Below are 15,355 nucleotides of genomic sequence, written 5' to 3' on the forward strand. Positions count from 1 at the left end.
GGCCAGCTGGATCTTACCAAACACACACACACACACACAGGTATTAATGCCAGGAGTAATGTACAATAATTCAATGGAAGTACTAACACTTGAAACACCTGATCTGTGCAATTCTGTGTAAAACTAAGAAAACCACTCTTGTAATTCACTTGGGCGGGTGATCCAACTCTTATCGTTGTTTTTCTGTTAACACTGTTGAACTGGTCAGGTTTAATGGGGCAATCATCTAAAACGTAGTTCCCTTATTGCCATTTTTATTATTAAATAATGCAGTCTGTGACTATGTATAGGCCATGTAGACTCAAAATTTTCACAACGAAATATGACATTAACTTACAATCTGCTTTATGGTAACTTCCAGAGCAGGGAGAGGAGATGCAGGACAGCTCAACATTCAAAGTCAAGGTGGAGGAGTGAATTTGTTTAGAAAGGTTATGTACACACACTGCTGCAGCTGAGGACTTTGCTCCTGTGCTAAAGAATGAAGTAGTGTTGACTGTAGTTCTGAAAGCAATGAGTCCTAAAACCTGGAAACCTGTTAGCATTTTTGCACTTAAACTTCTGTTGTGCCAAAGTCTATGGTGTGTGGTAAACACAAGCTCAAGGTATTTTTACTTTATATTCTACAACATAAAATATATCAGAAAAACTCATGTCATTTAATTTTTTGTAGGGGGTTGCTAAAAAGGGGCTAAATAAGACAAAAAAAGGGGTTGTTTCATCACTCTGAACAGGAAAATTCATCCACTCATTAGTTGGCTTTAGCGTTCCTGTAAACTACATTTACTTTTATATATATATATATATATATATATATATATATATATATATATATATATATATATATATATATATATATATAAAACGACTGAAAACTTAGTGATGGCCATGTTGTGCAACCTTTTTACTCCTGGTGACTGTATTTAGGCTTTAGAATCTGTAGAAGCTGTTCATTTGTTAAGATTACCTTGATAATCAAAATGTATTTTTATTAAATAAATTAACTTAAGATGTCGTCAACGTTTATTGGCCTCAGAGTTTATTTTCTGTAATAATCCAAATCCTAGTGGCTTTTTAATCGAGAGAACCTGCGTGATGTAAACTTATGGTTTTGCCTACAAACACATCATACCTGCAGAACTCTATTAGTTTACCTGATTGGTTAAATGTATTTGTGCAGATGACAACACATTACACAATTGTTTAATTTTCAGATAGGTTTGTCAAGAGAATAAATATTCAGGAAGAAATGCACATGTTAATGCAAAGCACATAACTTTTACTTTGAAATAAGGTAATGTACATCCTGGAATCACAGATAATAAAGATACATTATGAGCAAAATAAATTCACAATGAACATCCTTTCTTCTATCTCTGATCCAAAGAGTGGGGAAAACTAGAAAATGTCTACAGTATCAATAAGGGGAAAGGTGGTAGCAAACCTAAAAGCAAGTATGTCCAGGCATTCACTGAATACACTGGGGGAAAAAGAAAAGTAGTAGTAGTACAAAAAAACAAAAAACGGCAAGCAGTAGTCAACATTGCCAAGAACTTCAAAAAATAACTGCAAGAAAACAGGAGCTTGATTTTCCCGGTGTTCCTCTCACTACATAGTTCAATTGTAATGCATATCATAAATAGATGAAGAGGAGAAGCACAACTGTTAGATAAGTCTACAAACAAGATGCCACAATTCCAGCATAGCTGAAAGAATAAATGACCACTCCTCCAAATTCCAAACTTGGAGCGCGACTGAAAGTAATCCTTTACAAACCTTTAAGATAAGTCAGTCTGCAGGAGCCTCTGCAATCACTTCTCATGCCAAACACCTCCAAACAAAGCATGCTAAAACAGTTCGGGCCCTTTCAATGTCCATGTGGATTAAGTTGTGGGTTTATTTGTTCGTCTGATGGTGAGAAAGAAATGTTAAAAGCAAAGAACGGCATGTCTCTTATCTAAGCCTTAGAAACTCTTCAGCTAGTTCGATTAGTCCTTTAAACTCTCCCAAATGACGATAAAGAAATCAGTAACATCTAGCTCAATTCGTACAGCGTTATCTGATGCGGTCCTCTCTCAGGTCTAGACAAGTAGACGACGTCCCCTGATCAACACATCAACGGTGCCGATCATCTCAGGCTGGAGAGCACTACATTTACATATTTGACTTTTTTTTTTTTACATTTTCTTAAAAAGGAAGGGCACTACAGTTGTTGACAACTCAAAAGTATTAATGTGATGCAAATTTGGAATTTTATAAACCTACAATGAGTTGAAATGAGTTTTCTTCAAACGGAGTACATGTTCTTTGTTGTGGAGCCACTTTTGCTAGAGGTGTCGTCATGTGACTGGTATCCGATGAGCATTTTGATTGGGAGACTCAAACGCTCTTTGTATTGTTGCCTAAAGGGGAAGAACAACAGATTTCGCATCACAATGAAGGCATCAGTACAGAAACTGCTAGATATCAGCATATTTAGATCAAACATCAGCTGAACACACATCTCAGGTTGGATTTTTTTTTTTTTAAGAAACTGACACTTTTTATTCAAAACAGATGCATTAAATTGATAAAGACATTTATACATTTTCAAAAGATTTATATTCTATTTATCAAAGAATTCTGAAAAATATATCACAGTTACCACAAAAATATTAACCATCACAACCGTTTTCAATTATGATAATAATAAGAAATGTTTCTTGAGCACCATATCAATAATTTTTGAAGTATCATGAAAATTCAGCTTTGAAATCACAGGAATAAATTACTTTAAAAATGACCACTTATTCTAAATTGCACTAATATTTCACAATATTGCTGTTTTTACTGTATATTTGATCAAATAATTGCAGCCTTGGGGAGCATGTTCTTTCAAAATGTCACAATATTGTATCCCACTTATTGAACAGTAGTTATTTCTGGAAACATTTAATCTGTTTCAATTTGTACTTTACATTTGTCAACAATATGTATGTCCTAGTGTGAGTTATACAAAGTAAGCCACATACCCTATCGTCATGATGGCGTCTCTGTTTTGGCAGTTGCCTGTCCAGATGGATATTTTATCCCCCTTTGGCCTGACATTGACCACAGCTCCACACACGTCTTCACTGGCCTCATCAAAGATTTCTCCGATTAAACACAACAGCTGCAAACAACACGGACAGTCAGTATGAGGTTGACATCACAAACTGAGCTGTCCACTCATCTGGGAAGTTGTGGCCTAATGGTGAGAGAGTTTGACTCCTAACCCTAAGGTTGTGGGTTCGAGTCTCGGGCCGGCAATACCACGACTGAGGTGCCTCTGAGCAAGGCACTGAACCCCCAACTGCTCCCCGGGTACCGCAGCATAAATGGCTGCCAACTGCCCTGGGTGTGTGTTCACAGTGTGTATGTGTGTGTTCACTGCTGTGTGATTGCACTTTGGATGGGTTAAATGCAGAGCACGAATTCTGAGTACGAGTCACTATACTTGGCTGTGTCAGGCCATGTGAAAAAAGCTAAACTCTTACGGTCTCCATCCAGTAGCGGTCAAGGTCATTGTGTCGTTGCTGTTTGCTGAGGGTCATTAACCATCTTCCTCCGAGTTTATTCCTGTCATCTTCCCACATGGGTTTAATACCATCCTGAGACATACAAAATAATCCAGTGTTTTGTCATTATTACTGACTCTCTTTATCAGCATGCAGATAATGAAATAAGCAGTGACATGGCCAGAGTGACGCCCGTAGTAATTCAGAAAGTTTTGCAATATAATGTTTGGTTAATAATCAACCACACATTTCAGTTTGGCCATATACGTCACACACTTCCTCATCTTACCTTAAATAAAGAGTAGTCACATCCAAATCCAAGTTTACTGGGCTGCTGTATGTGATTGTATAATCTGAGGAGTGTAATGACATGGTGTCAAGTCAAATCCATCATGATCAGCCACTCAGATTTTCAAGCTTTGTTACAAGGAAAAAAGTGGCGATAATGTGACTTCAATACATGACGGAAAAACACTTACGCCCAGAAATCTTCTACCGTGTCAAACTTGGAGATAAGACGCAGATTTTCTGTCCAACTTTTGCTCTTGTCATTTTTGAAATACCAGAGAGCCCATCTACAGGGACGTAAATAAGGAGAGTGAGCACAGGTCTCTTTGGGTCACTCCTTTAATATTTATGCAGAAGCTTTCAAAGAGAGGACTCATACTGTCAAACCATGGCTGCACTACAAAATTAGAAATATTACTGGTTACAATGTTATAGTATAAAGTGATCATGTGACTCTGTAAGATGTTCTACTGCTGCTTTAGATCATCTTGAATCAGGTTGGAGAACATGATCATTAGTTTTCACGCAAACGTGTGGAGTTCATGCAGCTTGAGCATTGATGTCACTCAAGCTAATACTAGTCCTTCTCAAATTCATCTTTCTTTTTCAACTTAACTTTTCAATCACAGTGTTCTACTGATAAAACAAACTACTGATAATACAAAATTGATAATAAGAATTGTTTCTTGAGAAGCAAATCAGTATATTAGAAGGGTTTCTGAAGGATCATGTGAAGCTGAAAAATTAAGCTTTGCATCACAGGAATGAAATACATTTTTAATACATTAAAATAAAAACAATTATGTTAAATTGTAATCATATTTCTGTTTTTACTTTTTTTGCAGTAAAATAAATGCAGCCTATGTGAGCATAAGAGACTTCTTCCAAAAACATCTAGTGCATAAAAGAACAAAAGTAAATTTTCAACATTCAACAATGATTCATTCTATTCAGAAGTATAAAAGAAAAAGGGCAGAGAAACAATGCAGCTCCACTAAACTAAAACTGCTATTGTTATGGGTTATAATAAGAGGATGATGAAACCAGCAGAGAGAGAGAGAGCTGGGGATCTGACAGATGCACCTCATCACGGATACTGCAGGGATATCTGTACTGTAACCTTGACCTGTGCTGAACTTTGAACTTTATCTAACTATGAAAAAAAAAAAGCAGAATTAAAAATTCTGAAAATGACTGCCTTGCAATACAAGCTGAAATGTGAATGCTGTACTCTATCTTTCGGTAGACAGCTTTGAGTGATAGCTTTCATATTGAATGAAGGTCCTCGCGGATCTGAATATCACAGGAATAAGCCAAGGGCAGTGAAAAGTCAGAAAGGGCTGGAATGAAACAGCTCAACATGTGAGCTCAGCACTTCCTGCAGCATGCTGGCGGACGGCCACCGCATCGCTCATATGACTTCTGAGCTTGGAACAACACTAAACACTACTGCCACCTCTGTGACCATCTCCATGTGTCCCCATGGTCCCAGGACCACATAGGCTGTGACCCCTAACGTACTAGGACTGCATTAAGTCATCTGTGCCCAGCACAGCATGTGTTCCAGATTGGGAACATCAGATAATATTACACAGAAGTGAAATTAGTTTACCTGTTTTGCAAAGGGTGTTTGATGTACTGTTCAGGACTCATCACAGCAGCAGTCGCAGGACTATCAGCACAGCCTTCTTCATTTTCAGTTCCTCGCTGCATAAATGCAAAACAATAAAACAGTTTAGTTTCCCTGGCCTTTTCCAAGTCAGTTTCAGTAAGCTTTAATTCACAAAAAGTGGCAGAGCAAAAAAGAACTTCCACAACTATTTTAAAATTCCTAGATAACCCCAGATTTTTCCAAGACGGTGGGAAAACTGATAACAGAAAGGTCTTTAACTGAGCTGTAGTTGGTCTGCCCTGCTAAATGTGCTCTTGAACAATGTGACATCTTTCTTTAGATAAGCAGCAAAGATACTAAATGACAACAGCTGTTGCAATAGCTAACTATTGTCCCCTAAACCCATCAGGACATCTGATCAGACTAACTGGAGCTTCAGGCTTGTTACCAAGACAGCTATCTCGATCACAGCCTGTCTTTCACACAGTGTAGTAGCCAGCTGATCACACACTAACGTTACTCGGGCTCATCTCCAACTCAGTTTGAGCCACACACCCTCTACTGTCAGCTTCGGTATAAGCTTCTCCAAACACATGTTCACTTATTCCAGCGATCAATGACTTTCATACTATTTACGGAATCAAACTACACGGTAATGCAGTCGCGCACACTCAAACGTCACATTTCATTGAAATTATGAATTATGAGCGGTTTGAAGCAGCCACGAGTGCGCGCGCTAGCCGATCACTGTTAGCCGTGATCACACGTGTCCAGATGTCTGAGATCTGATCTCAACACGTCCAGACGACAGAAAAACCGTCGCCATCCACACTGAAAGCGTTACGGTATCATTACGCTGATCCGAGGTGACCCGTTAAGGGGTGCGAGGACTGATAAATTTTCGTTGTCTGGACCCTCCCTGTCTCTAAAGTCACCAGCAGCAGTGGCGCCCCGAAACCCCACTCAACGCCTGAAGGACACCTCCAGATGTTAACAGTGCAGCTCACGGGTTAAACACGTCCCGCAGACAACACAACAGACGCCGCTTTACCATTTCTGGTCGCCGGTAAGCCCTAAATGAAAGAAATCCGCTCCCTCTTACCGGCTCCGAAGTCGCCATATTGCCTGTGAAAATTCTTCTGACCGTTAGACGCTGCTGCGTCACGCACGCGCTCGAGAACCTACGGCAGCTGGCGGGGCTCCTGCGAGACAGAAACGCTATTTTGAAACACACATTTAGGACAAGTGTCAGGATGGTTAATGCAACAATACTAATAACAGTTTAATAATAAAGCTTTTATTAAGTAATTTACGATCAACTAAATAGCCTACAAACAGTAATGTCTAAACAATCTTTTTGCAATGCAAACAAATGCTAATATTTGAATTGTAAAGTATGCTTGCTCTAATTTATAACTGTATTACAGTAGGCCTAATGGAAATCACAACTAATGCCAACAAAATAATGTCACGGTGCAATGAATCTTTATGCAAAATATAATTTCTAATTTTTTATAATTTGTGGTGAAATGACCTGGATATGTATTTGGTGACATTTTAGTTTATGAAAGTGCACTCCATTCTTTTCAGTGCATACTTGGTGCAAATTAGCTGAGCATATTCTTCAAAATGCACTTTCATACACACACACACACACACACACACACACACAAACACTTTTAAAGGTTGCTATTGTTACACATTAAAGCATACAGAGTACACATGAGACAATAGTTTTATAAACTAACCAGGTCAACTGACCCCTAAGAAGTATTGAAATCACATACACATACAAGTATATGTAGAAGTATACCACTGGTGCATTAATATGAGTATACTTACCACATATTTGGAAAATATACTTTACTTAAGTCTACTTATATTAAAATGAATGTTGTAAGGGAAGCTGATCAACATCAAAGCTGACGTTTTACTATAAACATGAACATGCAAATTATATAAGAGAGTATGTAAAACATTGGCTAGACTACTATATTCTGAATGAAAGAATTATTTAATAGGCTACTCGATCTAAAAAAAAATGAAGTATATCTTGATCAAAAGATTAAATATAGGCTAAGTGTGCACACACTGAATTTCAGAACTGCATACAAGCTACAGTACTTTTACCAAATCTTGTGTGGTGTGCTGTTTCCCAATTCAGACGTATCAAGACAAGTAAACTTAAGTATAATTGTAAATAAATACATAAAAATTGGACTGAAATGATATTTACACTTTATTTTTAGTTTAAAAGATGTATACAGCATTGGAATAAACCACTTATTTGCAAGATGTGTACTGTATGCAATATACACTATATTAGGTGAATATTATGTAGAGACAATCCTGACAAGATATCCAGGAAAGCTTGATTCTTGAGTTTTGCAGAAACAAGCAAGTTTGGAAATTGATCTGTGTAATATAAACTTAAAACATAGGCATTGGGGTCAGCTGAGGACGTTCATCAAATTTTGCCCATAGAGGGCACTAGAAATTGTTGATGTTGAAATGCACTATTCTGCTTGGAGTTGTGGTGTATTTGTGCACTTTTCAAACTGATTAGTGAATCCCCCAGATTCCAGGTCAGTTGATTTTTCTGCCAGGAAATTCACTCTTTATTATAACAGTTAGGGAATTGTTATTCCTGAACACATTTGGCAGATATAAGCCAAATACATATTAATCATATTTAAAATATCTTTAAAACTCGATTCCAAATATCTGATGTTCTTGAAAATACACAATATAACATATATGTGGGATGGAAATACTGTTGAACTGCAGAATAATAAATGCTCATATGCTTAATGAATAGCTACTACAATAACATCTCTCTGTTATTATGACCAGTGTAGAATGTATTAGATACATCGCAAAGTGTTTGGGCTGTGGAAACTGCTATTTAGATGTTATGCGTGAAAATATGCAACTGGAAAAAGCCTCACACTTCAAATGTACTGTACAACTACTGTGCATTTTATTTTCTACAAGAAAAATCTAAAAAGCTGGTGTTTTCTTTCTTTGACAGATCATTTCAAGTCACAAAATGAACAAGTCTTCAAGTCATGTTTTTTTTTTTTTTTTTTGAAGGTAACAGGTTTAAAATTCCTCATACTACAACAGTGCCCATAATGGCTTACATTCATACTTAAAGCTGAAGTGTGTAATTTTTTAAATGTTCAATATTCCAAATATTTATTATTATTTTTTACAACTAAACAAGCCAATGGTTGAATTGAATTCCCCAAAAATGTAATATCTGCGTCTCTGAACAGCAATCAAAACATTGCTTGTGATCAGCCCAACACAATAACACTGGATTAACCAATCAATTTGCCTGACTATCTGTGAGAGTGTTGGGATAACTGCCGGAAAATAGTCTTTATTATTAATGGAATTTTGTTTGGTGATGCTAGTGGTGCAGAAAATTACACACGACAGCTTTCATTCAACATATACAGAAGACAACTGTCAAACTGATCATATACATGAAGATGTTGTACGGGGAACCACTTTTCCATTTTACAAAACATAACCAGAAATAAATTCAAATTTTGAAGAATTAAATTGGAAGACAATCCAAGAACCATAGAAGCTGGTGGCCAAAGTTACATGGGCAGAGAGACCTGAGAAAAGAGGGAAAATACAACAAAAAAAAGGAGGAAAATCATGCGAGAGATGCATAATGTGAATATATTAACTTGAAAAGGAATGTAGCCAAATTTTGGAACATTAGCAAGACTGTTGCAATGAGAGCCATGTTTAATCATCTGAACTCAAACAAGATCGCATGAGCCAAATAAAAAAACCAAAGTTTTATGGTACTTATACATATTATATAATTATAAAACTAATTCACACAGAAATCCAGCTTTTGAACAGCAACATAAAAAACAACCCATAATTCACATAAATCAAGAGCATGGAAAACAATAGCTTGGAAAAATGCATAAAATCAGTGAGCATTGAATCGAATTGCATTTGTAAATCCCTAAGGCTATTTGATGTTCATAGTACTGGCATTTCAGTGTCCGTCAATTACCATCAAGGGACTGTGAGGTCATAGTATTTTTTGTGCCACATCAAGTCGAGAGGAAAAACACTCAATAATATAGCATGATCTAATGAGTAAAACATTCAGCACCGGTCAAAAAGAAAGATCCAGAACTAGAGAGTCACTTACTGTATGTGATTTGTCAACGCCAGGGGACTCTGGTACAATGAATAAGCACCACTGATGAGCACTTTCCCTGAGCCATACAAACTCAGGATTACAATATCATCATCTTTTTGTTACACATGATGGTTTTACACAAAAAGAAAGTTTCATAGTTCAGCAAAAGTAGGTTTAATTGAAGAGACAGTAGCGTGAACACACCCATGCCACTCTGTGACCTAAACATAGGTTAACATTGGGTAACTGTTGAGCTTTTCTATCTTTGTCATTGCTCGAGTACTAGTTCAAACACATTTTAGAGATAATGTGTACAATTTACATGAAAAGATATCGTTTCAAGTGCTGAAGCACAGCATTTTGAGTGTACAATGGTTTTGAACACTGACGTACACTTTTTAGCACCTTAGAGATGAAATTAAAAAGACATATCTTAGCCGTATGTTCATTTTAAACCTTATGTAAGAGTAATGTAAACCTTTCGTTTGAGCCAATATCTTGACTAGGCCTCTGGATACACATGCAATTAAGAAGTCATTAGATTTAAAATTGATCTTTTCATTCAATGCACCCAAATAAAACCAAACATGCGTATAAAAATGCACAGACATGGATACACCCCATCCTTCACACCAAAAGGTGACTGTTTTTTAAATAAAAATGCACTATGTAGCAATAAAAAATAGATGAAATTACATCTCAGAAGGTGTCATGGAATCTCTTTACAAGCACCAGTGAAAATCATACAGTAAACTCATTTGAACATAATTTAACATGCTTGAATTGTATAAAACGATTTAAGCAGTTTTCAAGTCATGTTTCAACCTCTTTGGGAGTAAAAAAAAAAAAGAAACTCGAATATTGGGACCAAATTATTTAAGCAAAGTTTCATAATCCTGACTGAGTCCACACTAAACATGTGATTGTAGATACTTGATGATGAATAAACCAAACGTGCATCTCAGAAACGTCAAAGGTCAAGTTTGTCTGAAGATACTAAGTGCTTTTTAAAGGATGCCACATACTATGTCTCACAACAGTGGTGGGGAAAGTTACTTTTAAAAGTAATGTATTACAATATTGTGTTACTCCATAAAACGTAACTAACTGCGTTAGTAATGTATTGTTACTTTTGCGTTACTTTTTGTCATTTGGGCTAGGCTTGCCATTGTCATTTGTTTTTTAATAACAAAACCAGCACAAAAATAAAAAAAGTTATATTTCTGGACATTGTAAAGGCCCTTTCACACCGTAAGTTAAATTAAAAAGTATCTGCACCTCACTCCTAGTTTCTCTCAACACACAGGAGAGGCGTCAGTGAATAAACGAATAAACAACTTGTTACTTATTTTAAAAAAGTAACAGATATTTCGTTGTAAATTGAAAAAAGTAATGCGCTACTTTACTAGTCACTTGAAAAAACAAATCTGATTATAATTTAATGCATTACCCCCAACACTGTCTCACAATGCCAAAACAATTTACTGACATTAAGTTCCTGTTAGAAACCCATGTTTGGTTCATATTGGTCATTTAACCTTACTGCTACAATGGCACCATAAAATAGCAACTACTGTGTGTTGGACAAGACAGCACCCGAGGCTGAGACCAGAATATAGGATTCACATTTGACGATGTCAAATTGGAGAGTCTACTACACACATCATTTAAAGGATGACATACTCCTATTGCAGTAAACAGGCTTGGACCAGAAATTAAATTACAAAATAGTCTTGAAAATGATCAGAATAAATAATCACATCTTCTATGCACTAATTTTTATCTATATGTATAAAACCAGTTTTATAACATCTGTTCTGAGCACCATCTCTTTACAATAAAAAAAAAACATCTGACATACACACCAAAAGTCACAGTTAAAAACTCACAAACGGTAGTCTATTTCTTCGTAAAAGCTGAGATGAAGAGCACAACTGAAGAAGGGCACAAATAAAAACGGCATGAAAGGATGAGAACTAGCTGAGGTAAGGCATTAGCTAGACAAGCACACAGAACTTCACGTCCAGCGGTTGTAAGGTCCAGTGACGTGCGTGAGGGCGTAGGGCGCTGACATGACGACGCCGTCACTCGTAACTGTAAGCGATTGACGAGTAGGGACCTGAAGCTTGTGTCTCTCTTCCGGATCAGTCTCGTTTTCACTCTCCGTATCCGAATCCATCTCCTTTGACCTATTGTTGAGTCCTAGACGCTCGGCTTCCTCTTTCTCCCTGGCCTTCTCTGCCATTTTAGCCTCCCATTGTTGCAGGCCGTGGCCCGGGGCATTCAGGCTCTTGTGCTGGTAGAAGACCAGGGAGATGCGGGTGGGATGTGTGCGGTTGGGCCGCAGGATGGGAGTGGTGGCATGCAGTTCCCGTCGAGCGCATTCGATTAGGATGGAGCCGTGGGAAGGAGCCACCGCGACCCCTCCGATATCCCCATCAAAGAAATTGTGCTCGCTATCTGACCACAATTCCTCTGCTTTACCCACCTCTGGGGTCAGGGGTCGTGCTGTAACGGGTGGGTTGTGGTGGTCCTCCAGGTTCAAGCGACTGTGGAGACCCTCAGCCATGGGTGGGGAGAGCGGGGTGGGAGCTGTGCCACCCTGGAAGCACCGTATCTCCTCAGGCTCTGATTTGAATGAGGGAGAGTGAGGATCGTTCGGATACGAGTTTTTGAATGGTTCAGAAATCTGCCTGATGTTCTCGAGTCGGTGTCTAGGAGAAGGAGAGCCATTGCTGTGGCCTGTTCCTCTTGAGGGATCATGCGGTTGAGGGAAATCTGGGTGTGTGGACAAGCCAAAGCCGGAGGCCACAGGAGGTGTGTGGCATGTGTTACTCTGGTTGTATGGGACAGTAGAGTGGAAGTCTGAGAGTCGGTTTCCAATGCCTGGAACCCCAGACATTCGCATTGTGGAGCTTACATTACAAGTATCCTTTTCTGAACGTGGTGAATATTCAACAGAGTTGTGTTTGAAACCTGTGGACAAAACAAGAATAATAATAAGAAGAACTTAACATAGCACCTCCACTTTAGAATCCTACAATCACCAAAATTTCCTGGATTAAATCAGTGGCCCAACACCAGTCCCTATTTTATGATAGATTTTCTCAAGAGAAATGTATACCATTTTACAAAATAATGTTAATATTTAAAAAAAACAGCATTTAATTTACGTAATGAATTGAAATTAATCTCACTGCATATCCCTATAAAACACATGGAAGTGTCCACTGCATACACACGTATAAGTGGTGGATGAGAATCACAGCTAAAACATACAATAAAGCTAAACAAAAACATACACAAACAAAACCAAATTATGCCCTGCTGCTCGAATCGATACAAAGATGTGTAAAGACACAAAACAATCAGTCTGTACAGGAAACTGAACAGTATTTATATCGTTTTTTACCCCTGATTCAAGCAATGTCCGAACTATTAGAACTCCTGAGCACGTCCTGTTATAAACGTTCTCAACAGGCGCATGAGGCATCTTTTTCTTCTTGCTTTATGGCGGATCACAGACTTATAAGTGCATTACCGCCACCTATCTCTCAAATGGACCATTGACACTTCTAATAGAGATTGTAGATACAAGGTCAATGGTCCATTTGAGAGATAGGTGGCGGTAATGCACTTATAAGTCTGTGATCCGCCATAAAGCAAAAAGAAAAAGACACCTCACACGATTGGTTAAGAACGTACACAGTTCAGACATTGCGTGTATCAGAGGTAAAAACATAATATAAATACTGTTCAGTTTCTTTCACAGACCAATCATTTTGTGTTTTTACACATCAATGTATCGTCACAATCCGCAGGATTTAATTTGGTTTTGTTTGTGTAGACTGCAACAACTGAAGCTAAAAATCTCAGTTTGTGTTCTACTGAAGAGACGAAGTCACCTACATCTTGGTTGCCCTGGGGATAAGCAGATAAACATCACTTTTTCCTTTTTGGGTAAAGATTAGTTTATGTCTTAGATTTATCTAATAAAGCCTTATTCATATTGAAAGGAGAAGTATCTTGTGTTTTGTGCTTACAAGTTAATGTCTTAAACTGCCGACCCTTTTACTGTGCTAATTGATATTGTTTTCACTATAGTTTGGATATTAATATCCAGCGCAGATTTGATGTTAAATGGCTCATTCAGTGAATCGCAGGGCGTCTCAGTGATCAGCCGTGAAACAGTGATTCTGTTCAAATTCCCTTTAAAATCTTAAATGATTCCCTTTGAGCTAAATTGACCTGTTTCCCTTACACCTCTTAAGAAGGAAGGTTGAACCAGGTATACCTTTAAGAGGCTCGTTCTTCACTTTCATAGGGGTGCACTGTTTACTGTCCAGGCTGCTTATTTTCTCAGCATGGGCTCTTTTAGCCTCCATCTTCTTCTTGCGTGCTGATTTGACAGGCTCAGCCAGCATCCTCACTTCTCTTGGGAAAGCAGAGAGGACCTGCATTGCCCCAGACTTTATCTTGGCCCACTGGCCCTCAGCATGGCCAAACTCATCCGTGTCAGAGATCTTGTAGAGCGGCAGGACATGCAGCTGCTCGTCCTCTGGAATGTTCCGCACTGCACGGTTATCCTCCTTGGTTAAAGTGCATACCTGTGGTTCACATGAGGCAAATGCATATCTCATTTATCTCAATGGAGTCTGAAAATGGAAAAAATATGTATTAGAAGGACACTGACATTAATAGTGGAAGTGAGACTCACCACAGTACTTCCATTGGTCATGTTCTGTGTGTCTTTGTGGGCATGAGCGCAGAAGTCCACACATGCAGTCACACCAGAGAAAGGTCGACCTTCACTCCTGCCCAGCCGACAGTCCTGCCCTTGATGCTCCTGCTCCACCTGACAGGTTACACATCATTATGATGCCTTCCTTACAAATATACACAGAGCTCAGTCTTGGATGCTACAGAAATATCAATATATTCACATAATCAACTAAATAAGTTAACATTTCTTTTTACCATTGAGCTGCTTTAGAGTAGTTTTAACATTGGGAGATTTTGATTACTTAATTCCTACCTGGTTCTGAAATGCATCAGGAGCAAGTTTCTTGTACACAGGGGCCAAATCTGATGCCAGATTCTGCAAGTTTTTCTCCAACTTCTCCTCCTAACCACAAAATCAAACATTATTGTAGTTTGAAAGATGAATTAAAAGGACCATAAGGCATAAATACACTACCTTCCAAAAACTTTATTAGTGGAGTTTTTGCAATGAAAAAACACCAGGCATGCAACTCTTTTATGAATTCACCTATTGATTTAAGTCCACCATGTGAGCGAATTTCTGTTAAATGTTTTACTTATTACGCTTTTCCACTGCATGGTATGGCACGGTACGCTTCACTTTTGGAGGGTTTTCCATTGGTTACAGTACCTGGTACTTTTTTTAGTACCACTGCGGTTGAGGTTCCAAGTGAACTTTACCGTTACTAAAACGTGACATGTAAACTCTGCTGATAACGGATTGGCCGGAGAGAATCGTCACTACCTGCGTCACTGAATTTGAGACACAAACACAAATGAACCACTAGATTTATATCAGCACAGCCAACCAACGACCGAACGCAACTGTTTGATCGAGCAGAGGAGCTGCTTCCTGCTGAGGAAGTACAGACGTTCCTCTCGTTGATAGCAGAGGAGAGGTTCCAGTGAGAGCTTAATGGGGCAATGTGGCATTTAGGAGTCGTGGCAGTAGAGGTGGCGCAACTATAACGACATGTGAAT

At 38.3% G+C, this 15,355-nt stretch overlaps 2 protein-coding genes across 5 annotated transcripts in view; both read right to left on the reverse strand.

Moving 5' to 3' along the window:
- Positions 1–1,258: 1,258 nt before the first annotated feature.
- On the reverse strand, positions 1,259–6,676 carry LOC132110868 (eukaryotic translation initiation factor 4E-like). Of its 3 annotated transcripts, XM_059517896.1 has the most exons (8): positions 6,488–6,571; positions 5,437–5,531; positions 4,016–4,111; positions 3,826–3,889; positions 3,516–3,629; positions 3,012–3,151; positions 2,266–2,402; positions 1,259–1,908 (listed from the first exon to the last, which is right to left on the reverse strand). In XM_059517896.1, the coding sequence occupies exons 1-7, from the start codon at positions 6,554–6,556 to the stop codon at positions 2,288–2,290; spliced, it is 693 nt and encodes a 230-aa protein (XP_059373879.1). In that variant the 5' UTR covers positions 6,557–6,571; the 3' UTR covers positions 1,259–1,908; positions 2,266–2,287. The 3 variants fall into 3 exon arrangements, with proteins under 3 accessions (XP_059373879.1, XP_059373880.1, XP_059373878.1); XM_059517897.1 differs by having other exon boundaries at positions 1,259–2,402; positions 6,539–6,676; XM_059517895.1 differs by having other exon boundaries at positions 1,259–2,402.
- A 4,443-nt stretch (positions 6,677–11,119) lies between these two features.
- Positions 11,120–15,355, reverse strand: part of LOC132110866 (methylcytosine dioxygenase TET3-like) — a 44,304-nt gene continuing 40,068 nt past the window's right edge. For both annotated transcript variants that reach the window (XM_059517893.1, XM_059517894.1), the window contains 4 exons: positions 14,649–14,738; positions 14,331–14,468; positions 13,908–14,220; positions 11,120–12,589 (listed from right to left, as the gene is read on the reverse strand). In XM_059517893.1, coding sequence (XP_059373876.1) covers positions 11,631–12,589; positions 13,908–14,220; positions 14,331–14,468; positions 14,649–14,738 — 1,500 coding nt within the window. In that variant the 3' untranslated portion in view covers positions 11,120–11,630. The remainder of the gene's footprint in view (positions 12,590–13,907; positions 14,221–14,330; positions 14,469–14,648; positions 14,739–15,355) is intronic.

Source organism: Carassius carassius, chromosome 30 (assembly GCF_963082965.1).
Source record: "Carassius carassius chromosome 30, fCarCar2.1, whole genome shotgun sequence".
Classification (NCBI taxonomy): domain Eukaryota; kingdom Metazoa; phylum Chordata; class Actinopteri; order Cypriniformes; family Cyprinidae; genus Carassius; species Carassius carassius.

Coding starts and splice junctions, on each gene's coding strand:
- LOC132110868 (XM_059517896.1), bottom strand. CDS start 6,556: ATGGCGACTTCGGAGCCGGTAAGAGGGAGCGGATTTCTTTCATTTAGG. Junction 5,532..6,487: donor CTTACCGGCGACCAGAAATG/GTAAAGCGGCGT, acceptor GCATTTATGCAG/CGAGGAACTGAAAATGAAGA. Junction 3,630..3,825: donor GTGACTACTCTTTATTTAAG/GTAAGATGAGGA, acceptor TGTATGTCTCAG/GATGGTATTAAACCCATGTG.